Genomic DNA, 27,683 nt, shown 5'->3' with positions numbered 1-27,683 from the left:
TATTTTAAATTCTCAGTCCTGCAAATGAAGGAATGCAAGCTGGAGTTAATTACTCAATGTCTAGCTTGGCTAAGCCAAAGGTTAGAAAGGTCAGTGAGAAATGAAACTCTGTCCCTTGTGAATAATGAAGGCTAGCTCAACATTTGTATACTATTAGGCATATTGAATAGTTTTGCAAGCAGGCATGAGCCAGACATATGACATATTGTAGTTTAAGAATAAGCTGAAATAATTTCAGAAGTTCTTGATATGTAGATTTTGTTATAAGGAGATAGCTTAGATATAGATATAGAGACCATTATAAGTATGTAGAATATGTCTTATAAGGATGCTTACTTTAGAATATGCTGTATTCTGTGTAAATTAATAAGTTTTGTTTCTGTGTAGAATGTCTGTTAAATTCTGTATTACTCTTTGTCTGCAGTGAAGAGGCCAACATGTGTTTTGAGTTTTCTGTGGTCTTAGCTAGTTCTGTGAAGGAAGCTGATAGGTGAAAAAGGTCAGGACTAGTCAGCTCTCTTCTCCTTGATTAATTATAGGTAAAATGTAGGAATGGTCTTGAAAGTAATAACTGATATGTATGCTATTAAGTAAGATTGGCCCTTGACCCCTTTAATGAATACCAGAGTTTAGTTAGCAGTTAGTACTAGGAATATGAGAATAATAAATGTAAGAATATCCATTATCCTCTAAGTGAATCCAGGTTAAGCTATAGATGAGAAATCAATCATAATAACATGCAGGAGTTCTGGAGCCCAAATGTCTGGTTTGAGAGGCCCCAGGTCACAGGTCAGTTTAGGATGTCTGGAACCTATGTAACTGATATTTGTATAGAGCTGATTGGTTGAGGCAAGGTAATCAATCTATTCCTTAACCAATTGGAGAGTAAGGGGGCTAGGCTAGGCTAGATAGAACTGTATTTAAGTGGGAGAAGAAGCAGTTTACGTCAGAAGGAGCTCAGAAGAAAGAGAAGGACAGAAGGAACAGACAGAGGACAGCAGAAGAAGAGAAGCAGCTGAGACAGAAGCCACAAAGACACAGAGAGCTGAGAAAGAGAAGAAAAGAGCTAGAACTGATGTCCTACTGTGTTTGCTGGCAAATAAAGAAGATTTCTCTCTCATTCTGGTGTGTGCTGTCTGACTCCTGAAGTATCATAAATTCATGCATCCATTCCTGCAACAATTCTTGGTGGCAGAGGTGGGATTCTGAATCCTGCATTAATCCCAGCACCCAACTGACTGGAGAACATTCGCCGGGTATGTATTCTGTATTCTGTATTATAATTCTAGCTAGAAAGTTGTAAACCAGCCCCTCAAAAATTGAGGGAAGGAGAGCCTGATCAACTCTCAGCGAAGGCCCTAGTACCTTCTAGTCGTGGGGACTAGAAGCGAAAACGCTTGAGCTTATCTGTATCTGAGAAATTTGAAATTGTTGGGTGGGATTTTCTGTATGGAATGTGTGATGCGTGAATGATTAACTGAGTGCGGACTTCTTATAGCTGCGTTTCCAATTAACGCGAGTTCAATTGGCCAGCGACGGAAGGAAGCGATTGCTGTCTGTCTACCTAGTGTCTCGAGAGTGCGGACCCCTTACTGCACTTTCAAAAATTCCCTCCCCCTTTGTGTGTTGTAACTGTAAGCATTATGGGTGGGACATCATCTAGACAAATTGCTACCCCCCTAGATTGTATGCTTAAGAATTTAAAAAAAGGATTTTTAATTAATGACTATGGACAGACTTTAAGCTCAAGTACTCTAAGAACCTTGTGTGAAGTTGAGTGGCCATCTATGGGAGTGGGGTGGCCCCCTAGTGGCAGCTTAGATATTGAAGTAATCCGGAAGGTTTACAGCATAGTTGTAGGAGAACCAGAATATTCTGAACAACTCCCTTATATAGATTCCTGGGACAGTCTTGTGACTGACCCTCCCTCTTGGTTGAAAACTTATATGGGATCCCCAGTAAAATTCATGTTAGGCCGTGCTCAAAGAAAGATTAGAAAATCTAAACTAGAAGAGGGAAAGAGCCCTAGGAAGCCTACCACCCAATCGGTGGCTTCCGCCCCTACCCTGCCTGAGAAACCCATACTCTCTGATGACCCCTCAGATCTTGAGCCACCACCTTATGGCCCATTGTTGGGGTTCTGTGCCGCCCCTAGAGATCCACGCCGCCCAGCCCAAGCTTCTCCAGCACAGGCTTCTCCGGATAGTTCCTCCCCCACTGTGCGAACCCCACCACATCCTAGGTTGGACTTTTCAGCCAGTCTCTACCCTCCTCTGCCACATCCTTCCCTGTTAACCTCCGAAGACCCGCTTTGGGCTCCACTCCCTGACTCCTCAACTCCTGACAGCCCAGCCTCTCCCTCTAGTACCCCTACCCACTCATCAGGGGCCCGGCATCCCTTTCAATGGACTGACTCACCTGTGACCACCTCTCAGTCTATGAGTACCCCTCCCCATCCCTCAGGGTTTCAACCTACCTCCCCTGAATGGGTTAGACCCGCTGCAATCACTTCTGAGCATGATAGGAGGGTAGCTCCTAGCTCTACCTCAGATTCCATTCCCACCTCCTCGAGAGTTCTGCCACTTCGTCAGGTAACTACCACTCGACCGGATCCTAATAATCAGGGTCAGGTTATACAGGCACAGGCCTACCAGTATGTACCCTTCACAACCACCGATCTCCTGAATTGGAAGACGCATTACCCCTCTTATACTGAAAAGCCTCAGGCAGTGGTGGACCTAGTGGCTAGCATTATGGCCACCCATAACCCAACCTGGACTGATTGTCAACAACTTCTCCTGACCCTCTTCACAACTGAGGAGAGGCGGAAGATTTTGCAAAATGCTGAGGCCATCACGCGAGCGCGTGCCCCCGAGAGGACACCGGATCTAGAGGACTGGGTTAGAGCTCGGTTTCCTCGCGCAGCTCCAGTTTGGGATCCAAATAATGAGCAGCACTATGAACTGTTGTCTGGCTATTGCCGGGACTTGCTGGAAGGTATGAGGAAAGGCATAAAGAGGCCCATTAATCTGGCAAAGGTCTCTGAAATTCTCCAAGGGGCAGCTGAATCCCCTGGGGCCTTTCTAGAGCGACTAATTGAAGCCTACAGAACATACACCCCATTTGATCCTGAAGCCCTAGAAAACCAGAGAATGGTGAATAGCGCATTGGTGGGCCAGAGTATGCCAGATATCCGGAAGAAGTTGCAGCGTCAGGAGGGATTCGCAGGGATGAATACCACTCAGCTAATTGAGATCGCAACCAAGGTTTTCATTAATAGAGATCAGGAGGTGCGCCGAGAGGCTGACCGGAAGATGCAGAAGAAGGCCGACCTTTTAGCGGCAGCCATTACTAATTCCACCCTTAATCGAGGTCGACCTCTAGCTAATGGGAAGCCAAAGTGGGACCCCGGACCACCAGCCAGGCCCCGAGATTCCTTCAATCAATCCCGGCCAAGGGGGGAGAATCCCAGACCAAGATTGGAGAGGGACCAGTGTGCCTATTGTAAGGAAAGAGGGCACTGGAAAGATGAATGCCCCCAGAGGCGCCAGGGACTGAGAAGGGGACCAGGAGATCGAGGAAGCCGAGGCCGAGTTCGAGAGGGAAGATATGAGCCTGCTGAATCTGACATCATCGGGATAGCCGAGATGGCAGAATGGGACGAATAGGACAGACCGGGTTCCTACAAACTGGGCTCCCAGGAACCTATGGTCAAGTTAACTATAGGGAGCCGCTCAATTCCATTCATGATTGATACAGGAGCTGAACATTCTGTTGTGACGGAGCGATTAGCACCTGTGTCTGGAAAAACTGTCCGAGTGGTGGGAGCCACGGGGGTGCAGAACCGGAGGCCCTTCCTGACGACCCGTAGATGCCAATTAGGCTCACACACAGTCACTCATGAATTCCTGTATATGCCAGACTGTCCAATCCCTTTGTTAGGTCGAGACCTGCTGTCCAAGCTTAGGGCCCAAATTTCCTTTGACTCTGATGGCCAGACTTCGGTCTCCTTTCGGCCCCCGACATCCAGCCCTAAGGGTATATTGAGTTTCTGCTGCCCTCTTGAAGAAGAATGGCGGCTACATCAGTCACATGGCCAAGTTGACCTACCCCTGGCAGACAGCGTTCAGATCAGTGGGGTATGGGCAGAAGATAATCCCCCAGGGTTGGCCCGAAATATTCCTCCTGTTCATGTAGACTTACTTCCAAATGCCCGGCCAATCCATCTTCGCCAATACCCAATTCCCAGAAAGGCTCTGGAAGGGATCCAAGCACACCTGAATCGTCTGTTATCCCATGGAATTATTCGTCCTTGCCAGTCTCCATGGAATACGCCACTGTTGCCAGTTCAGAAGCCAGGGACTGAGGACTACCGGCCAGTTCAAGATTTACGGGTGGTTAACAAATCCACTATCTCATTACACCCTGTAGTGCCTAATCCATATGTCCTGCTAGGATTGATACCTTCTGGAGCTACCCATTTCACGACACTAGATCTAAAAGATGCCTTCTTTTGTATTCGGGTGGCCCCCGCCAGTCAACTGCTTTTTGCCTTTCAATGGGAAAACCCAGTAACAGGAAGGAAGCTTCAGTATACATGGACCCGCCTGCCACAGGGGTTCAAGAACTCCCCCACCATTTTTGGGACAGCCCTAGGGCAAGACCTTAAGACTTTTAAATCTGAGCCTTCCAGGCGAGTTTTACTCCAGTATGTAGATGACCTCCTGATTGCAGCAGTGACTCAGGAAGAGTGTTTTGAGGCTACCAGAGAATTGCTGGAGCTACTCTTGGATGCAGGCTATAAGGTCTCACGCTCAAAGGCCCAACTTTGTCAGTCAGAAGTGAAGTATCTGGGCTTTTGCATTTCCCAGGGAAGTCGGAGACTGGATGTCAGTAGGAAGCAAGCAGTTGCTGCAATTCCCCAACCCAAGTCCAGAAGGGAAGTTAGGGAATTTCTGGGAGCAGCCGGATTCTGCAGAATTTGGATTCCAAATTTTGCATTGATGGCGAAACCCCTTTACCAGGCCACAAAGGGGGGTGAAAAGGAACCATTTGAATGGGGACCTACTGCTCAACAATCCTTCATTGCCATAAAGAAAGCCTTACTCCAAGCCCCTGCGTTAGGCCTTCCTGATGTGGAGAAACCTTTCTCACTGTATGTCCATGAGCGACAGGGGGTTGCTCTGGGTGTGCTGACCCAGATGATGGGATCCTGGCAGAGGCCTGTTGCATACCTGTCTAAACAGCTGGATGGAGTGGCTAAAGGATGGCCAGCCTGCATGAGGGCCATTGCAGCAACAGCCTTACTGGTCCAGGAAGCTGATAAGCTGACCTTGGGGCAAGAACTAGTTGTTAAAGTCCCCCACGCAGTTCTTACCCTCATGGAGTATAAGGGCAACCACTGGTTTACAAATAACCGCATGGTTAAGTACCAAGCTAGCTTGTGTGAGAATCCACGGATACACCTGGAAACAGTGGCTACATTCAATCCCGCCACTCTTTTGCCAGCATCTGAGGGACCACCGGATCATGATTGTATCCAAACCATGGATGAAGTGTACTCCAGTCGACCAGATCTTAAAGATGTTCCGTGGAGGGACCCAGATGTAATTTATTTCACAGATGGAAGCAGTTACGTGGAGAACTCCAAGCGATTGGCAGGCTATGCTGTGGTGACAGAGGACAAGGTGATAGAAGCAAGGGCCCTGCCCCAAGGAACTTCAGCCCAGAAAGCAGAACTTGTGGCCCTCATACGAGCTCTGGAGCTAGCAGCAGGACTGGTAACCAACATTTATACTGATTCCAAGTATGCCTTTACAACTCTACACGCTCATGGAGCTTTGTATAAGGAAAAGGGACTCATAAATGCTGCAGGCCAACCTGTTAAGTATGGACCCGAAATACTTCAGCTGCTAGAGGCTGTGTGGGCCCCTAAGAAGGTAGCTGTTATTCATTGCAGGGGACATCAAAGGATAGATACTCCAGTGGCCCGAGGGAACCGCCATGCTGATCGGGTGGCCAAGGAAGCTGCTCGAGGACCCCCAGCAAGTACTGTGACTCCCCTGTTCCAAATTCGACTGCAAGAATGGACGCCTATGTACACCCAAATGGAAGAGAAATGGGCTCAAGAGGAAGGTGCAGTAAGGAGACCTGATGGCTGGTTACATCTCCCTGATACCAGAGTTCTGGTGCCACGCCACCTAGCTTGGCCTGTAGTGTCTCAAGCTCATGACCTATCACATTTAGGGAAAACAGCACTAGCCCGCCTACTCAATCGAGTAGTGGTGCTGGAAGGATTGGATAGTCTGGTTGCCACTGCCTCTGCCCGATGTACTCTCTGTGCCCAGAATAATGCTCGTCAGGGACCCCGTATTCCACCAGGAGTTCAGTCTAGAGGACTAACACCCTTTGAGTCCCTAGTTATAGACTTCACAGAAATGCCCAGGAGTGGTAGGTTCCGATACCTCTTGGTCATGGTCTGTACCTTTTCTGGGTGGGTGGAAGCATATCCTACAGTCACTGAGAAAGCCACAGAAGTAGCTCGAGCCCTCCTTAGGGATGTCATCCCCAGGTATGGACTGCCCCTTGCCATAGGTTCAGATAATGGTCCCGCCTTTGTTGAAGCCACACTTCAGGCCCTGTCCCGCGCATTGCGCATTACCTGGAAATTGCATTGTGCCTATCGTCCCCAGAGTTCAGGGCAGGTTGAGCGGGCAAACAGAACCTTGAAAAATAGCCTAGCAAAGATTTGTCAGGAAACCCAACTGAAATGGCCACAGGCACTGCCACTAGCCCTTTTCCGCCTCCGATGCACTCCAACTAAAGGAACAGCCCTCTCTCCCTTTGAAATTGTGTATGGGAAGCCCCCAGCCATTTTGCAGGGAATTAAGGGAGATATAGGGACTTTAGGGTCTGCCCAGGTGCAGGAGCAGGTAGCCCTCTTGGGCAAGATAATTTCTGAACTTCAGTCTTATGTGAGAGAAATAAACCCTGTCCCCTTCCAGGCTCAGGTACATTCCTTCCTGCCAGGGGATAGAGTTTGGGTGAAAGACTGGAGGCTCCAGCCTTTGGGGCCCCGATGGAAAGGACCTTTTACTGTTTTGCTTTCTACCCCTACAGCTGTGAAGGTCGCAGGGATAACTCCATGGGTCCATTGGTCTCGAATTAAGTCTGCTGACCAGACTGAGCCCAGCACGGATCAGACGGAGCCTAGACAGTGGAGAGCAGAAAGTGATCCAGCGGAGCCATTGAAGTTGCGCCTGACCCGAACCAAAGAATCTACTAGCTGAAAAGAAGGGTCAACTGCATACTGCAGGAGCGGCTGAACTTCGGCTTCACACTGAGACTCTTTCTGTCCAGATTCTGGCTTTCTTGGAATTTGAAAGCTTGATCCTTGTCAGTTGAGGGTCTATCCCAACTGGTATAAGAACTCAAAGACTGAGAACATTATATGAGAGTAATCTGTGATTAGCACAGACTGTTGAAATATTATTGCTTAATTAGTTTGCTGTATTTGTTTTAGATTAGGAAGAAAGAAAATGTTAGTAGTTTGGATGCTTTTGTTGTTTTCTACTCCTTGCCTCCTTGTTCCTAAAACCCCAACTCGCTCCAACCTTTGGTTACACTCTGTCCAGGAACTAATTAGCCAGGCAAAGATTACTTCCCCTTGTATTGTGTGTTCCCGATTTTCTCCTTATACTACAGATGTCCCAGCTGTTCCTGTCCCTGTGCAACTCCCAGCTCTTATACCTCCCTATTTTTCGAGTTCAGGCCCTTGGAGCCAGGATTATACTTGGTGGTCCTTTTATAATGCTACTTCCCCTTCTGATTCTTCTCTAAGGCCAGTTTTTACGTCTCCCTATCCAGCTTCTGGAGTGTTTTGTTTAACAAGAGACATCTCAACTGTTCTTCCCATTCCCTGTAACTATACTAATGTTCTCCCAGAGAAGGAGGAACCTGTGTGGGTAGTTTCTCCAGGTACTCCTATGTGCCCTACTACCATACCTGTAGATTATGACCAAGGTGATTATCTGGCTCCTAACCTTACTACTGAGAAGACTATAGTGTCTCATCCTATTTTCTACTTTCATAAGTCCCCGGGGTATGAAGGGGTTGCATCATATGAGCGGTCTGTTACAATTGGGGATTGGCACCTATGGTGTACAAAGTCTCCATTTCTTCTTCGTTCCCCCTGGGATAGGGGCTCGCATTATGGGCATCCTAATCTCCATCCTGTGCCTACATTTATTGGGAACTTTCGTCGCCCTCTCCTTGGTCATTACTGGCTCTGTGATAATGTCCTCCACATGATTCTTCCCCCCACATATGATTTTTGTGTATTGGTAACCTTGAATTATTTTCCTAAAGTTATTCCTCTTCTCAAACCACCATCCCCGCACCGCTCTAAGCGAGAGGCCTTGTCCTTACCCTCCTCCGTTGCCACAGAGGATGAGGCGATTGAATTAGCCCTCCAGTATATTAACTCTACTTATCCTCTGACTAAAAAGAGACTTGTAGCCCTTTCTGCTACGGCCTGGATTCCAATTGGGGGCCCGGTAGCGGGTATTACCGAACTAGGTATGGCTACCCGGAGACTTCAATCCCTACTTCATGTTCTAGTTCATGAGCTGAACGTGGTAGTCAATGCATTGCAGGATCAAATTAATGAATTAAGTATAGTTTCTCGGTATAACCGTATGGGTCTTGATTATCTCTTTGCAGCCCAAGGTGGTCTCTGCACAGTGCTAAATTCTTCAGAGTGCTGTACTATTGTCATAAATAGGACGCATGTAGTTAGGCATGCCATGGATAAAGTCCTACAGTTGGCCAGCCTTAATGTGGAGGATTACCGAGGAGGATTAGACCTTACCTCCTGGTGGTGGTCATTGACCTCCTGGATACGTCCCTTGTTCATTTCCCTAATAGTCTTAGTTCTAGCAGGGTTGTTGTTTTGTTTCCTGGCCTCATGTGCTTCGGCAGTATGCCGTCGAACCTTAACAAGTAGGGTAATGGTGGTTCATAAGTCTATTCCTAGTTAGGATCACTATAATCCCCAGAGTTTGAGTAGTGAGACTTATCTCTGCTTAAGCTGATTTTAGTCTCAAAGGGGGGAATGAGGCAGCCATGGGCATAATATATATAAGAAATCATATTAAGGGTTAATTCTGTTTAAAGGTGCTCAAATACTATTTTAAATTCTCAGTCCTGCAAATGAAGGAATGCAAGCTGGAGTTAATTACTCAATGTCTAGCTTGGCTAAGCCAAAGGTTAGAAAGGTCAGTGAGAAATGAAACTCTGTCCCTTGTGAATAATGAAGGCTAGCTCAACATTTGTATACTATTAGGCATATTGAATAGTTTTGCAAGCAGGCATGAGCCAGACATATGACATATTGTAGTTTAAGAATAAGCTGAAATAATTTCAGAAGTTCTTGATATGTAGATTTTGTTATAAGGAGATAGCTTAGATATAGATATAGAGACCATTATAAGTATGTAGAATATGTCTTATAAGGATGCTTACTTTAGAATATGCTGTATTCTGTGTAAATTAATAAGTTTTGTTTCTGTGTAGAATGTCTGTTAAATTCTGTATTACTCTTTGTCTGCAGTGAAGAGGCCAACATGTGTTTTGAGTTTTCTGTGGTCTTAGCTAGTTCTGTGAAGGAAGCTGATAGGTGAAAAAGGTCAGGACTAGTCAGCTCTCTTCTCCTTGATTAATTATAGGTAAAATGTAGGAATGGTCTTGAAAGTAATAACTGATATGTATGCTATTAAGTAAGATTGGCCCTTGACCCCTTTAATGAATACCAGAGTTTAGTTAGCAGTTAGTACTAGGAATATGAGAATAATAAATGTAAGAATATCCATTATCCTCTAAGTGAATCCAGGTTAAGCTATAGATGAGAAATCAATCATAATAACATGCAGGAGTTCTGGAGCCCAAATGTCTGGTTTGAGAGGCCCCAGGTCACAGGTCAGTTTAGGATGTCTGGAACCTATGTAACTGATATTTGTATAGAGCTGATTGGTTGAGGCAAGGTAATCAATCTATTCCTTAACCAATTGGAGAGTAAGGGGGCTAGGCTAGGCTAGATAGAACTGTATTTAAGTGGGAGAAGAAGCAGTTTACGTCAGAAGGAGCTCAGAAGAAAGAGAAGGACAGAAGGAACAGACAGAGGACAGCAGAAGAAGAGAAGCAGCTGAGACAGAAGCCACAAAGACACAGAGAGCTGAGAAAGAGAAGAAAAGAGCTAGAACTGATGTCCTACTGTGTTTGCTGGCAAATAAAGAAGATTTCTCTCTCATTCTGGTGTGTGCTGTCTGACTCCTGAAGTATCATAAATTCATGCATCCATTCCTGCAACATAACTACGTACATCTACCCCCTTATCTACTTTCATTAGCCCAAAACATCTTTCATGACTCTTCACTGATGCCAGTCCCAGGCATGTTTAGAAGAGCAAAGGACCCCCTCCTGTGCCAGCTCCCTGAGAACTCAGTTCAGCTTGTGCTGCAGAAAAATGTATTTTGTATCAGAGATGACTTTGAATTTTTAAGAGAAGCCCAGCTCTTATTATGAGCCATTTGCTTGTAGAGGCCTAGCTCTTTAGCCTGAGCCATTGACCTGTATTTTACTGAGAGCAAGGGTGGCCATATATATACACTAATAATACAGCTCTTCTTCTATTGCTCCTGCCCCTGGCCTGCCCACCCCTCCCCCTTCTCCACCTCTACAGTTCTACTTTCTTTCTGGCTAAATATTAAGTCCTATCAGCAACACAGGAAAGGAAAAATTCCCAAGTGTTCTTAAATGCAATGGTTTGTTGATCACGTTGATCCTCTTTAAGTTTACTCTGACATGTGTTGTAAGTGGATCCCTAAGTCAGTGCCGAAGGCAAAAAGCTCTTGAAAAACAGGGAGCACATAAGCATAAACCTGCCACAGAAATCAGACTTAGAATATCAAACCAAATCAATTCTTGTATAACGCTAATATCCCCTTTCTAGAATTCAGGGCGGTTTGCATTCTAGGTGAGACAAAAGCCAATAATATTAGTGTAAGGTGTGAGAACAACTAGAGACCATTGCTGTAATGCATGAGACCAAAAGCATTATGCTACTAGGAGGTAGAAGTCAATGGATTGTTATGAAGCAGTCTTTGGGAAGAGAAAGGTTTTCAGCCTCTTCCTGAAGCTAAAGTAGCTGTTTTCTGTTCTGATGGTAATAGGTAGAGAACTCCATATTTTAACTCCAAGTACAGGAAATAGAGAGCTGAAATTCTTCTGATTTCGAATTGTTTTTTGAAATGATGACGCTCGCATCAGTTGTTGCTAGCGTCACGGTTTCAAAAGACATTTCGAAATCAGAAGAATTTCCGCTCTAGCGTCACGGTTTCAAAAGACATTTCGAAATCAGAAGAATTTCCGCTCTCTATTCCCTGTACTTGGAGTTGAAATATGGAGTTCTCTACCTATTACCAAATGTAGCAAAGTGGTCTTAGTCTGCAGTTCAGAGGTGAAACCCTGTAAGATTTGAAAAACTAAACAAGCAGCTTTGAACCTGAGTCTTTGAAGGCCTAGTCCTCAGGAACCTGTATGTCTGGGTCTTTTAGTTATTCAGAAAAATGTGCTCTAGCATGTAAATGACCAGGCAAAAGTTTGGAGCCAGGTCTTCTAACATGTAAATCTCAGGGCAAATGTTTTGCAGACCTATATTTATTTTTATTTATTTATTTTTGTTATATTTGTACCCCGCACTTTCCCACTCATGGCAGGCTCAATGCGGCTTACATGGGGCAATGGAGGGTTAAGTGACTTGCCCAGAGTCACAAGGAGCTGCCTGTGCCTGAAGTGGGAATTGAACTCAGTTCCTCAGGACCAAAGTCCACCACCCTAACCACTAGGCCACTCCTCTACTCCATTGCCAGGAATTAGGACTGCAATACTCCCAGTCAGACTAACTTTCTGGGTAGGCCCAGAGGTATTGGTCAGGCTAACAGTGATTTTTGTGTACTCGACAGCACTGTGTGTCATGCTGGCACTTCCCTGTGCCCAGAGCCCGGTTTGGGAGTGATTTGACTTAAGATCACATGGAGCTACAGTGGGATTTGAACTGGACTCCTCTGCTTCTTAGCCCATTGCTCTAATCATTAGGCTGCTCTTCCACTCTAGTAGTGCATGTGTTCTGGGCCTTTTCTAAAAACAAAAAACAAACCACACAAAAATATTCTTTTACAGGTCTGCACCTTAGGACTCTAACACATGGAAAATACACAAAACTAAAATACGCTGAATTTCTTAATTCTGAGGTGGAACAGTGTGATCTAATGGTTAGAGCAATGGATTGAAAACCAGTAAAATGAGGTTGAAATCCCACTGCACTCCTTGTGATCTTGGTCACTTAACCCTCCATTACTTTGGGTATAAACTTAAAGGCAAGACCCCCCACCCACCCCAACCCAAGGCCCCCTGATCCCCATAACTGGAAGGTAGCAGGAGCAATGTTCACGCGCTCCTGCTTTTGAGCGCCACCATTAGCAAAATAGAGGTGCCCTGCCCTGCCCGGTGTGGGGCCTGTGTACCATAAAATGGAGCTTATCCCTTATATAGTAGACAGGTCCCACTTGGTGCTTCCCAGGATGTGCTGGGCAGGGCTCTGCTATTTGGCTAACGGTGACACCTGGAAGCAGGAGCGAGTGTGCATCAGTCCTGCTTCCTTCCAGGTATGGGACTTTGGGAAGCCTTGGGTTGGTGTGGGTAGGTGTCCTGCTAGACTACCAGGGTGTTGTTTTGGGCCTTACATGGGCTGGGGTCCACTAGAACATCAGGCTCTTTTTTAATGGCGGGGGGGGGGGGGGGGGGGGGGGGAGAGATTCGTGGTATGTTTTTTTTTAATGTTGACTTTCCTGTCAGTGCATGTGCCAACCACCACTTGGGCACTGACAGGAAATTTCACAGTCTGCGCTAAGCTGCAGATTGCTGCCTCAATTTTAACATGGCAGTAATTTGCATGCTCTACTCTAATGCAAACCTTTGAACATTGGCCCCTCAGCAAATGCAGGCAAAAATCCTGGCAGACCCAGGTCAACAGGGTCTTTCATAGTTCTCTTCAAAACAAACAATGAACACCGTAATCAGTGACAGATATCCTGGCCTACTCTCAATTACATCACACAAGACACAGGCTAGGAGCAGGGGCTCTAGAAATGTCCTCAAAAGACTGTTGAAGATTTATAGAACCTTATTATACACATAATTAGTTTATTGCCTCAGAGGAAGTAAAAGAACTCATTAAAATTCTAACGGTATATCAAGTGTATTAAATATTAAACATTACTCAGTTTTATTGCATGAAGTTGCCAGTCAAGAGCAACAGCACTTGATATCTCCAACTGACCACTTATGTTTTTGTTCATTAGAAACGTGAAATAAATCATGTGTTAATTTTATGCAATTTTCAGCATCCTTTACAGAAGAAGAAAGAAGAAAACCATGCACCCCCTGGTATGCTTTTGATTTTCACCTTGGTGGCATTGAGTATATATATTATATTCTTTTATGTACATGGAAGGACCCATTGCCCCTCCCCCTGCTCCAAGAGCAGAATCCTTCACCTCACCTGGGCAGTTTTAGAAGAGTTGACAGAGAGAGTGAATACCTATCTATATTGAGGCTGATCTGAACTCTCATCTCTCAGCTCTGTGAGAAGCAATCTGAGAGAAGATGCCCAGATTCGTCTACAACCCAACCTCTCAAGTTGTCTACTAAGGTGAAAGCAGTGACTGCTCTGTGCTGGCATCTTCTAGAGGTTGCTGGGAAACATGATTGGCATTAGTTAGTCCTCTGTTTTTGGATGTTTCAGCTCTTTACTGGAGGCCATACTTGCCTATATTCCTATATCTAGTATCCCTGAACTAAAAAAGGAGACTATTGGGTACACTGGGGCTTTTGTGAGAGAGAACAATTCACATTAGAGAATGAAGCTATCAATTCACACTCATGTGGGCTTGGTTTCTTCCCCTGATATTGCTCCTCTTCAAGAATGTTTGGATTGGGTTTCTACCTTGCTCTCGGTTCACAGACTAGTCTGAAACCCTCAGACAGCTGTTGCTTGCTGGTTTACGGGTGGTCTCTCTACTCTGTCTCTTGTACTGAACCTTTTCAGTACTCCCATATCACACTCGACTCAAGTCTCTCTTTACCCCCTGCCCCCCCCCCCCCCCCCCCCCAGATCTCTGATCCCTGTAAATCAAGTTTTCACATTTTGTGTCAACTTCATTCTGTCAGAAAATATTTTAACCATACTACTTTCCATTCATCCTATTCCTTCTGGTCACCAGATTGGACTACTGTAATATTGCTTATTTAGGCTGCACCTGGTCTAATCTTAAACGTCTTCAGTCACTCCAAAACACCGCTATTCTCCTTGTTTTTATCACACTCGTAGGTTCAATCATATTACTCCCCTATTGCAGAAGTATCATTGGCTCCCATTGGAACAATGTACTCTGACTTTCGAGGCTTTTAAAGTGGACGTTTCTCTACTTATCTTACCTCCCAGTGCCTTATTCCCCTGCTTGTCTGCTTCATTCTTTCAATGACTTCTGTCTAGTCCTTCCCAGCCCTAGCAATGCGCAGCTTGAGAGTACTAGACATAGCACTTTCTATTTTGCCTCCCCTCTTTTCTGGAATTCTCTTCCCCTTTCCATCCATGCTGAACAATCATTCAAAACTTTCAAACTCCTTCTGCCCAGACTAAGTTTGTTTGGCTGTTTCACCTTACACCATGGTTTATTTTCGTTTCCCCTTTTTCTGCTCTCTGCTTGTGTATGCTTGTTCTCCTGTGTCTTTTTAGAACTTACCCTGGTGCTTGATGCCTCCCCAAAGCGAAGAAAACAGTTTCCAGGCTGCTATTCCCACCCCACACCGGAAGTGACCTCAGAAAGTTTGTGCTATATTTTGAAGTGCTTTAGCGATGCACGATGAAGGAGTGTGAACAAGGAGCTCCTTTGTGCGCTCCTGTGTGCGCACCCTGAGTGCACACCTTCCCTATGACTATAACAGGATTTTTTACCCGGCCTCTCTGTGCCACTACACTCCTTCTATTCCTCTACATCACTATGTGCCTCTCACAAGCTAACCCCACATTTTGGTGACACAGGCTGAATTCCTCTCGGACTCTGCCTACCTGCTCTTTGGAAAGGTATCTTTACCCCTTCCCTCAGTCACTTATTTGTCTTATCCCTCCAGTACCCCTACCCAAATTATCTTCATTGGCCTTCTCAATACTCGTTTCCTACGGAATAAGTAGTTTCTCATCCATGACTTTATTGTCTCTCACTCGCTAGACCTGCTTTGCCTCACAGAAACCTGGTTATCCGATGCGGATGCATCATACATTAATCAACAACCCCTGCTGATTACCTTTACCATCGTGCCAATAGACTGACCGTCATGGTGGGGGCCTTGCAGTTATCTACTCCTCCAGATTTGTCCTCTCTGGTTTTAACCCAGATTTTTGGGCTCCCCTTGAAACTCTACAATTTTGCTTGTCCTCCTCCCTGTCCTTGCATTTTCTTCTTCTCTAACACCCTCCCACACCCATAGCCTCTTCTTTTCAGCTTTTGCAAGCCTTACTTATCAGTTATTGTTACCTCCCACTCTCATCCATTGATTTTGGGGGACTTTAATATTCACTTTGATATCTCCACTTCTTTCTCTCCAGATCTTCTCATGCTCTTTTCTGATTTGAGCCTCATCCAGCAAGTGTGTTAACCCGCTCATCATGATGGACATACGTTGGATTTGGTTCTCTCCTCATCTGTATCAACTCCTTCCATAAGTACTGTTTCTCTCCTCTCCCTGCCTTGGACAGATCACTCTCTCATCTTTACATACTCTCTTCAGAAGTACTTAGCTTGCCCTATTCATAAATCTATTTCTCATAGGGATGTTAGCTTTCCTTGGAATCCTTACTGGGTGGTTGTTCATTTACTTTTTCCTCCTTCACCAATCTCTCCCTGGCAGACCAGGTGCCCTCTTGGAACTATAAAATACAGACAGCCTTTGACACTCTTGCTCCACTTGTCTCTCATGCCTCTCGGATCAATCGTATGCTCATAAAGCCATGGTATACCGCAGAGCTGCGACAATTAAAGTGGAACAAAATGGTGTCATGACTCAACCATCTCTCATCTCAACACATATAAGACACTTCTGCATTTCTACAAAGCCACCCTCCTATCCTGGAAAAAGGACTATTTCTCCATTCAAATCTCTAGAGCTCCTATGACAGCTAAGCTTTATCAAATCCTCAGGTCGCTTACCACTTTCTGTAAAGTTCAAGATTCCACTTATACTGTTCCCAATGCTTGGTCTTTAGCCTAGTTCTTTGAAAACAAAATTCTGAAGCTCTGTGCCTACTTTGCTTCTCCTTTACCCTCGACATTAGCTTTATTACCATTCCTTTCTATCTCACCTCGTACTGGCAATATTCGTGCTTCTTCTGACACCATTGAAGTGTTAGCAACTTTTAGTCTCCCATTTTTTTAATCAGCTAAGTAGGCTTGTTCAGTCAATGAAACCTATTATAGAGCCACATGGCCCTCTTCCTTCTCACCTTGTCAAATGTTTCCTGCCTGCATTCCTTCCTTATATCCACTCCATGGTTTCTCTCAGTCTATCCAAGAGGTTGGTTCCTAGAGGTCTGCTTATGTTCACCCCAAAACTAAGGACCCTGCTCATTCTGCTGATGATCCTACAAATTATTGCCTGATAGCCAACCTCCAGAGTCTACCAGCAAACTTTGGAATTTGTTTCCAAAAATCAGATCCTGCATTCACACCAAACTGGCTTTTGTCCAAATCACAATACAGAAACAACTCTGCTTGGTCTCATAACCTATATCTGCTATCATCTTGGCAAGTTCCAATCTGTACTTTTGCAATCACTTGATCTTACGGCAGCATTCGACTTAGTGGATTACTCTATCCTACTTTCCCACCTCTATCAGGCTCAGGCTGGGCTTTAGGATACAGCTTATAAATGGTTTAATTCTTACCTAAACCACCACTCCTATACAGTGTGGACTGCGCAATCTGATTCATCCCCTTTTCCCCCTGCTTCTGTTATTCCACAAGGATCCATTTTAGCTCCCTTGTTGTTTTATGTTTTCCTAGCACCCCTTTTACTCCGGTACACTCCCTTGGGTTCACTACATTTGTCTATACTGACTCATTCAGTTACTTTGTACTCTTGATCCGTTAAATCAATAAGAAATTTCAGTCCTCAATTCCAAGATTGAACAGATTACTGATTGGCTTTGGAATAATAAATTAGCCTTGAACCCCACGAAATCTAACTTTCTCCTTTTCATCGGAGATAACGAGACTCCCCTTATTTCTCCAATACTACTTGTAATACTCCAGTCCCTCTGGCTACCAGCACAAGAATTCTTGGGGTTATCTTTGATGATAAATTTACTTATTGTCCACATCTCTCACATGTCATCCATCAGTCGTTCCACAAATTAAAGCTGATTTGTTCCATTCAATCACTTCTCCACCTGCCAGTGCTCAATGTCTTAGTCCATTCCCTAGTTTTCAGTCAACTTGACTACTGTAATTCACTCTACAAATCTCTTACTTTGAAGGATCTAAACAGCTTACAACTTATTCAGAATACAGAAATTAAACTCATTCAAAGTGCCCATTCTTACTCCTAGTTTTCAAAATTAGGTCTACTGGGGACCCTACCTTCCTTGCCTGTTTGTTGTCTCGATCTCTCTATTCCTCCACACAGTATTGTTTGATCACCCCTACATTCAGACACATCGCTCATGCTAAAATTAGATGCTCCATCTTCTCTGTACAAGGCCCTGAGCTCTGGAATCAGCTTCAAGAGCATATTATATCTCAATCATCTCAAACGGTTTAAGGTTGAATTTAAAACTTAGCTCTTTATAGAAGTATTTCACTGTCCTATACCACTCCATGAATACGCTCTGGCACTATGGGGCTCTGAGAATGTTCCCTCTCCTGATGTATCCCCCCCTTTTTTTATTGGACTAACAGTACACTTTTTGACTAGCTTTTAAAGCAAAAAGACACTAAAAAGGAAAAAGAATGAAAGAAAAGTTTGCAAGAACCTATTGTTTTCAGCCAGAAATTTTGCAACACTTGGTTAATTGGAACAATATGATGGGCTCAACTGAAGTGGAATTTGGGAGCATCCAATACTGGCAGAGGGTTTTCACAAATCCAGGTACTTGTGACCTGGATTGGCTACTGTTGGAAGCAAGATACTAGGCTAGATGGACCATCGTTCTGATCCAGTATGGCTAATCTTATATTCTTAGGTTCAGCACAGGACATAAATTAGGCTCCTAAATGTTGGCAAAGGAGCCTGTTTTAGAGGGAAAGTTATCAACATGGGGCACCTTTAAGATGGGTTATTTTACTGTTAACTCAAGTTATAAGTAACTAGGTTTCATTGAATAGGACCTGTAATAAAATAGCACAAGCTAGTGGTAAAATACTGACTTAAGGGTAGCTCACATTAATAACTTCCCCTCTTAATTAGATAAGTCAATGAATATTGAAGCATATTTAGAGTTCACTCTGAGGTAAAACTTACTATAGAACAAACAATATTTGGTAGAAAAACGTGAATATGTATTGGACTGATGATGATGGATGACTGCCCATTATACGAAGCAGTTTTTGATGGTCTGACATCTCTGATAGCTTGAATTAAATCAATTTGTATTAGGGACTCTGGGATAGATGCTTATGTTTATATGTGACTCTCTCTGGGAAAATATGACTAAAGTCGCAGATCCAAAATGTTGAGAATGGGCAATTGTCATGTCATGGGTCCATAAGCAGTCTGAAAAAGTTACACGTTTGAACGTCTAAAACTTTATTTTTTCACATAAAAGGATGGGTTTTGGACTGTTGAATTACAAACTGTTTGTTCTAATAGAATTAATTAAAACCTTATTATATATATATTTTTTGTCTCTGGTGACTTTACTCATGTTTTCTCAGAGACGATCACATATGTCCTAAATTTAAATTTGAAGATCCTAAATTTAGATGTTGTTTCAATTGGAACCAAAGGCCCCTATGTTTGAAAACAGGAATACATTTAGGCACCTAATTTAGGACCCCAAGGGGCCTTTTTGCTAAAGTGTGGTAAAGTTTTGTACCTACCATGCAGCAAGTGCCTAGATTACCATATTTTAACTACAAAGTCTGTGTGCTAACCGCTGAGGGCATTACAATCTTGAACCCTGTACAGTTACCACACTGAAAATAACTTTATCAAATAGCAAGTAACTGCAGATATCAAGGATGCTCTTACTTCTTCTTATATAAGAGCATTAAGTGCATCCATGCTAACTGCACCAGTGACAGCACATAGTAAGTGACTGTGCATTAGAATTTATGTGCACCACTTTACAGAATATGCGTAGAAAGTTGTGTGCACAAATTCTAATTAGTGCCAATAAATTGCTTATTAGTAGCCAATTATTAAAATTTGCATGCAAAACTTTAAGCACCATATATAGAATCTGGGGATTAGTACATGAATTATTACAATGCGATAATGGCTACCAAAGCCATGTGCTAACAGTTAAGATGTACTATTTCCTGCACCTGACTGCATAAAGTGCTTTAGTAAAAGGGCCCCTAAATATAAGAACTTAGCTTTTTTTTAAATATCAGGCTCAAAAATGTTTTCACCCAAAAAACATATGAATGTAGAACTTCAGCAGGTCTACTCACATTTAATGCTAGACCACAAACTCTTTGGTGGCGATGAATCAACAGCAGCTGAAATAACCAGTCATAGTGAACCAATTACATAAACACACAAGTCATTTTCTTCAATATAACAAATATATATTACAGTATAAAGCTAACAGTTATAAATTCATCAGATGCACTTATTTGCTGGTATGCTTTTACATTCTTCAGAAAACATTTCTTATAAATAAGGTTGGCTTCAATTTCCTCTGTAAACCACATATGTAATTCTTGTTTGTTATTCACCCTTATTTTCCATGTAATTCCTGTTACTCTATCTTATCTGTCTACATGTTCCACTTCCACCATTTGCTGTCATTTAAGATGTTTTAATGCATATTATGTTGACATAGTAAGTAGTATTCTGTGCCATAATGTGTAGTTATTTGAATATTTTACTGCCGTAACTGTCTACTGCCTATGTCTGGGTTAATCTTGATGCATACTGTCTTGGGTAAATTTCTTCAAAAAGTGGTTATGAGGGAATCTATAGAAAATTGTCACCCCCCCCCCCCCCCCATTAGCAGCACTCCCTCAGTTACAGACCCACCTTAAAAGGCAGACCTTAGAGAAGGGAAGGGAAAGAGAGGACTCAGCAAGAGTAGAGTGGGTGGGTGGGTGGGGGGGGGGGGGTGGAACATGGTCAAGGCAGGATAAAAATCTTCAGCAAAGATCAGGCTCAGAGGAGAGAAGATAAGTCCTCCACCTTATGCCTTCACTGCATAAGTATAAGCTGCAGAATATCTAGTCAGGTAGGCCAAGTTCATTTTTGAACCCAGCTGAACTGTATCTTAGAACTTAAGGGCCGAGACTGGCACAACTGTGCTGAATATTGAAAGGCAGAACTTTAACTCTGGGACTCTAGTTCTGCTTGTGGGATCTGAGCTTTTGCGGTTTGAAGAACCCAGAATCCTAAGTCTCCTGGGTTGTGGGCCATGTAACCAGAACCAACAGAGAATTTGGGCTAAAGGAACTAGTCCTGCCCTAGATAGGGACTGGAAAGAGTGTAGCAAGTTCTGTGTAGGCAGTGTTTTTTCTTTTTTTTAATCAGTGTGTACTAGGGCTGTAAGGAAAACATGGAGAAACTGATCCAGGCACTAGTGGAGAGCCAGCAAAAGTAGCAGCAATTCTTGCAAGCACAGCAACAGTTTCTGCAGGTATGCTTGAAGTAGCAGTTGCAGGAACATAACAACATAAGAATAGTCATACCGGGTCAGTGATCCATCTGGCCCAGTATCCTGCTTCCAATAGTGGCCAATCCAGGTCACAAGTACCTGGCAGAAACCCAATAGCAGTAAGATTCCATGCTACCAATCCTAGGGCAAGCAGTGGATTCCTCATGTCTGTCTCAATAGCAGGCTAAGGACCTTTCCTCCAGGAACTAGTCCAAACGTTTTTAAACACAGGTACGCTAACCGCTGTTGCCACATCCTCCGGCAACGAGTTCCATAGCTTAACTCAGGGGTGTAGCTACGGGTGGGCCTGGGTGGGCCCAGGCCCACCCAGTCTCGGTTCAGGCCCACCCACTTTGTCATAATCCTCCAATCAGGAGGATCTTCTAGGTGCTAGAAGTCATTGTCAGTTCTGCCGCTGCGCAGCTACATAAATTCAGGCAGCCGCCAGCCGGCACTGGCAGTAAAAACAGACAGCAGCTCTCCTACCTGCAGTAACTGCCTTAATTTTTTTTTTGTGAGAATCCAGGTCGGAATGAAAGTCGGCCGTTCTAGCGCCACTGCTGCAGTTCTGTGTTCTCACTCCGAGCTGGCCTGCAGTCTATTATACTTTCTAAAGCTAAGGATTGTGGACGCAGTTTATAAGTAACATTTCTGCGTACTTGCCGTCGCCGCTTACATGTTGGTACACAGGCTGTTCCGACCATTGGTCTCAGGGCGCGTGGCTTGCTTCCCCCCTCCCCTGTACTCTCATGGCATGCTCAGAAAAAATCTGACGCCGCCAGTGCTGCAGCTTGGCTGGCCCAGGGTGTCCTCCACCATGCCAGCAGTAGCTGGAGAAGTTATTGGGTCCTCGCTGGCTCGCTCGATCAGCCTTCAGTTGAGCCCCCCACCTTCACCTATACTGGTGCTACAACGGATCCGATTTGAAATGCGTCCCTGATAAGGACTCAATACGGCTTCCGGTTTCATGAAGGATTTCAGTGAGCATGGCTGCATTGTAGATTATAGATTATAGACTGCAAAAAAAGAAAAAGGTGCAACTCTAGGTAACTTATTTTGTGAAGACCTGTTTTCGGTGGTGAAATCGTCAATTCCTTTAATTTCGTCAGCAAAAGATCTATCTTGTATAGGTATTTTGATATTTAACTTAAATTTATCATGAACAACACGATCTCCATACCCCTCCCCAATAAAAGTGATCAAATATTTAGGGGTCTTTAAACTCCATTAGGCGCTGAAGCCTCAAGCTTTAGTTTTGGTACCTGCACATAATAACCGCAAGTTATTTTCTGGGATTTTTTGAGGGAGGCAAGGGCAGGAATAGGCGTTCCTGCCAACTGGTTAGGACAGGAGACCTTAGGTTGCAAGTGCTCACATGATAAATGTTTTAAATGGCAACCCACCAACAATAAAGTTTAATATTGGTGGGTTTCTGGGTCGGGGTGGGCTCAGTGCCCAGTTAAAAAAATGGTTGTATATTTAATAAAGGTGAGTTTCTGGGTTGTGGTGGGCTCTACAGTGCCCAGGTTAAAATAAAAAAAAAAAGGTTTTATATTTATTAATTTTTTTTAAATTTATGGATTTACATTTCACATTCATGTATATACATAAATTCGGAAATTTAAGAAAAACAATTTGTTGTGATTAATACGTTATAAGAAAAATGAAAAAAGGTTTTATATTTAATGTAGGCAGGCTTCTGGGTGGGGGTGCAATCGCCAGTGCCCAGGACCTTAAAAAGCAAAATATTTTTTTATTTAATGCTGTTGTGCTTCAGGATGGGGGAGATTGGGAAGGGCAGGGAATGGGTAGAGGTAGGACAGGGCTATAGGGAGGGGTGGGGGGGGGGGTAGGATAGGGCTAATGCCTAGCTATGGGAAGGATGGTGGGGAAGAGAAGGGCTGATGCTGGGCAACGGGGATGGATGGGAGGGGAGTAGGGAAAGGAAAGACTACAGGACAAATTTTAATTTTTGGTCCTTTATTTTGTAATTGTTAAGGTTGGTCTGTGTTCTGCCTGTGACTGAGCAGGTCAGAGATTCTGCTGGCATGTGCTTTGTGTCAGGATCTATGAGTCTGACTTGTCTGCCTATTCCAATGGGATGTATATTGCAGTTGTGCATATTGACTGCTGCCTTTTTAAAGGTACTATTACTGGTATTCGTGTTCAGAATTGGTGTTAAGGTTTGCAGCATAGGCTCTAAGAAGCTTATTTGCAGGATATAGTGTTACTTCACAAAGTACCTGGCAGTAAAGGGATTCTGTGTTGCTATTATTGAGGTGCTACCAGAATTTGAATACATTTCCTATGGAAAGCTGTTAGAGGAAACATTCCAGCTGTGTTCTGTATGTGTCCCGAGACATGCTACTTATATGTATATACATAGTGCCCACCCATATTAGCTCTGGGCCCACCCAAAATGTCAGGTCTGGCTACGCCACTGGCTTAACTATTCATTGAGTGAAAAACTATTTCCTCCTATTTGTTTTCTAAAGTATTTCCATGTAACTTCATTGAGTGTCCCTTGTCTTTGTACTTTTTGAAAGAGCAAAAAAAAAGTCGATTCACTTCTACTTGTTCTACACCATCAGGATTTTGTAGACCTCAATTATATCTACTACTACTTAACATTTCTAAAGCGCTACCAGTGTTACACAGCGCTGTACAATTTAAACATAGAAGGATATCTCCCCTCAGCAACTTATTTTCCAAGCTGAAAAAGCCCTAACCTCTTAGCCTTTCTTCATATGAGAGGAGTTCCATCCCCTTTATCATTTTGGTTGCTTTTCTTTGAACCTTTTCTAATTCTGCTATATCTTTTTTGAGATACGGTGACCAGAAGGGAACACAGTACTCGAAGAGAGGTCACACCATGGAGTGATACAGAGGCATTATAGAATTCTTGGTCTTATTTACCATCCCTTTCCTAATAATTCCTAGCATCCTGTTTGCTTTGTTGGTCGCTGTCACACACTGGGCAGAAGATTTCAGCATATTGTCTATAACAACACCTAGATCTTTTTTTTTTGGGTGCTGATCCCCAAAGTGGACCGTAGCATCAGGTAACTATGATTTGGATTACTCTTCCCAATCTGAATCATTTTGCATTTGTCCACAATAAATTTCATCTGCCATTTGGATGCCCAGTCTTCCAATTTCTTAAGGTGTTCCTACAATTTTTCACAGTCCACATGCGTTTAAAAAGCTTTGAATAGTCTTGTGTCATCTGCAAACTGAATCATCTCACTTGTCATTCCAATTTCCAGATCATTTATAAATATGTTAAACAGCTCTGGTCCCAGTACAGATCCCCGTGGCACTATACCCTCCATCATTGAGAGAAATGGCCATTTAACCCTACCTTCTGTTTTCTGTCCAATAACCAATTCCTAATTCACAACAGAATATTACCTCCTATCCCATGACTCTTTAATTTTCTCAGGCGACTCTCATTTCAAAAACTTTCTGAAAATCTAGATAGATACACTATATCAACCGGCTCACCTTTATTCACATGTTTATTCAGGCCTTCAAAGAAACAAAGCAAATTGGTGAATCAAGACTTCCCTTGGCTGAATTCATACTGACTCTGTCCCATTAAGCCATGTTTATCTATGTGTTCCATAATTTTATTCTTTATAATAGTTTCCACTATTTTACCTGGCACTGACATCAGGTTTACCAGTCTATAGTTTCCGGATCACCTCTGGAACCTTTTAAAAAATCGGCATTATGTTGGAAATTCTCCAATCGTCAGGTACTATGGATGATTTTAATGACAGATTACAGATTACTAACAGCAGATCAGCAATTTCATGTTACAGAAATTGGTGGAGCTGCAACAGGCTGTTCTGGCTCAGATATCCCCACCTCTTCAGAAATCAGTATCCTATGAGAACGTACCTGTCCCAGTGTTGCCTAAAATGGCCTGGAAGATGACATTGATTATTTTCTGGTAAATTGTGAGAGGACTGCTTGCATAGCTGACTGGTTAGCTTTTAATTACTTCCCACAAGATGGCTGTGGGTTTTAAAAAAGACACCGTGAAAACCTGACAGCTAGCACTGTCTGCTAATTTTAAAAAATGCTTTCCATTCAACATTAAAAGCTAACCAGAAAACAGAAACAAGTAAATCTTCCTGAAGCAGCGAGCTCCAGTAAAACAAGGCGCTCTTGCAGAAGATTTCATTAGCATTTGGAGGAGAAATGATTGAGTGGCTATACAGCGGTTGTGAAACCAGAAAAACATATCGCTGATGGATATTGAAAGATAACGTGGGAACTGGAGAAAGTGGAAGGCAACTGCGCCACAATATAGTGAAGACAGGACGGGAAAAGAGTCATTAATTACTTCACAGATAAGTCTGAGTGGTGCACCATCCAGGGGGTCTAGCCAGCTTATTTTCGAAGGAGAAAGACGCCCATATTTCGTCCCAAATCGGGAGATGGGCGTCTTTCTCCCGTGGGCATCCAAATCGGTATAATCGAAAGCCGATTTTGGGTGTCTTCAACTGCAATGTCACGGAAACGGCCAAAGTTGATGGGGGCATGTCGGAGGCAGGGTGAAGGCGGGACTGGGGCGTGTTTATCGGCCGAGGAGAGATGAGTGTCCTCGGCTGATAATTGAAAAAAGAAAGGCGTTTTTAGCGCGAATTTGGGTCACTTTTTTTGGACCCTTTTTTTTACGAACAAGTCCCAAAAAAGTGCCCTAAATGACCAGATGACCACCAGAGGGAATCGGGGATGACCACCCCTGACTCCCCCAGTGGTCACTAACCCCCTCCCACCCAAAAAAACCAACAACTTTAAAATCTTTTTTTTTCCAGCCTGTATGCCAGCCTCAAATGTCATACCCAGCTCCATCACAGCAGTATGCAGGTCCCTGGAGCAGTTGTTAGTGGGTGCAGTGCACTTCAGGCAGGTGGACCCAGGCCCACCCCCCCACCTGTTACACTTGTGCTGGTAAATGGGAGTGCTCCAAACCGCCCCCAAAACCCACTGTATCCACATCTAAGTGCCCCCCTTCAGCCAAAAGTGCTATGGTAATGGTGTAGAGTTGTGGGGAGTGGGTTTTAGGGGGGATTTAGGGGGGGCTCAGCACCCAAGGGAAGGGAGCTATGGACTTCAGAGGTAGTTTGCTTTGTTTTTTTAATTGTTACAAGTGCCCCCTAGGGTGCCCAGTTGGTCTCCTGGCATGACCAGTGCACTACGAATCCTGGCCCCTCCCACAACCCAATGCCTTGGATTTGGCCGTTTTTGAGCTGGGCGCCTTTGGTTTCCATTATCGCTGAAAAATGAAACCGCCCAGCTCAAATCCGCACAAATCCGATGCATTTAGCTGGCACAAACCGTATCATCGGAAAAAAGATGGACGTCCATTTTTTTTCGAAAATATGGTTTGTCCCGCCCCTTCACGTACCCGTTCTCGGAGATAGATGCCCATGGAGATGGGCGTTCGCGTTCGATTATGCCCCTCCATGACTCCCGTTTCTGCTCTCATTGATGTCTAGTAGCTTATAGGTTATAGATAATGATCTTTCCTTTTTCATTTTTTGAGCTCTTTTTCTTGCAGTCACTCTTTGTTGTTATTCAGAGGTTTTTTTTTTTGAAAAACCAATGATTTTTTTCTCCCGATTTGAGAGGTTTTTTTTTTTTACATTGGTTTTATTTTTTACCCTCTCTATCACTATTACTACAGGGACCAGTGATAATAAATTGCCCCCAGTATAGGTGAGAAGCACCCATTCGGGAGCACGAATTCTGTGTAGAATTGTCTCACTGGGATGCTTGAGGTCCAGTTTGATTGAATAGATATATTTAGATCAGGACTGTAAGACTAACTGCTCACTTGCAAACTAGTTTCTATTTTAGTAGTTCATTATATTAAATATGTCATATGTTGGTCGTATTTTATATATTTTTCACATTTTACTTTATATGACTTTAGTTTTCTTCATGATTAACACATGTCATTGGTGGTAATGTATAACTTATGCAAGTTTGTTTGTACTGTGTCATCATTCCTCTGTATTTGTTTTTATCATTTGTTGTTTTTACAATAGTTGGTTATGTCTATGTTTTTTCTGTATTGTTTAGGGATGCCTGAGGCAGGCCCCTGCAGACAAAACACGATTCGTGTCTAGTCAATTGCATATTTTTGAATAAAACTTATGATGTGAAGTCTATGAGTCCGTTGCATGTTTTTTCTACAAAGTTTTGTACTTACTATGCAATAAATACAAAGTCTGTGTGCTAACTGCTGAGGGCATTCCAATCATGAATCCTGTACAGTTTATTTATTTATTTAACACATTTATACCCCACATTTTCCCACTAGTCGCAGGCTCAATGTGGCTTACACAATACCGTAGGGCAGACTACAGTTCAGTAAAATACAGTTAAACAATCTAAAGTAAGGTAATGATCGTATAGGTATCGTATAAAACAACAAAGATAATAAGAGATAATAAAAGATCAATAAGGTCCAAAAAAGTTTGCTGTGACAAAAAAGCAGTAACTTAAGTTGAATGTGGAGGATATGCCTTCTGGAATAAGGATGTCTTCAGTAATTTCCTGAAATTTAGATGGTTCTAAGTTGATTTTAAGAATTTGGGCAATGCATTCCATCGCTGTGTGCCAATGAAGGAGAAGCTGGATGCATAGGTAGATTACTAGTGGCCACACTGAGAAGTACTTTATC

At 43.6% G+C, this 27,683-nt stretch overlaps 1 protein-coding gene across 4 annotated transcripts in view; it reads right to left on the bottom strand.

Moving 5' to 3' along the window:
- Positions 1–27,683, bottom strand: part of LOC115465512 (spermatogenesis-associated protein 7-like) — a 153,937-nt gene that overhangs the window by 74,464 nt on the left and 51,790 nt on the right. For 3 of the 4 annotated variants that reach the window (XM_030196032.1, XM_030196033.1, XM_030196035.1), the window contains one exon: positions 19,788–19,835. The exons of the other annotated variant lie outside the window; for it this stretch is intronic. In XM_030196032.1, coding sequence (XP_030051892.1) covers positions 19,788–19,835 — 48 coding nt within the window. The remainder of the gene's footprint in view (positions 1–19,787; positions 19,836–27,683) is intronic. 4 annotated transcript variants of the gene reach the window in all.

This window comes from Microcaecilia unicolor, chromosome 3 (genome assembly GCF_901765095.1).
Source record: "Microcaecilia unicolor chromosome 3, aMicUni1.1, whole genome shotgun sequence".
Lineage (NCBI taxonomy): Eukaryota > Metazoa > Chordata > Amphibia > Gymnophiona > Siphonopidae > Microcaecilia > Microcaecilia unicolor.
The sequence above is the reverse complement of the archived record's forward strand: the minus strand, read 5'-3'. Positions and strand labels throughout refer to the sequence as shown.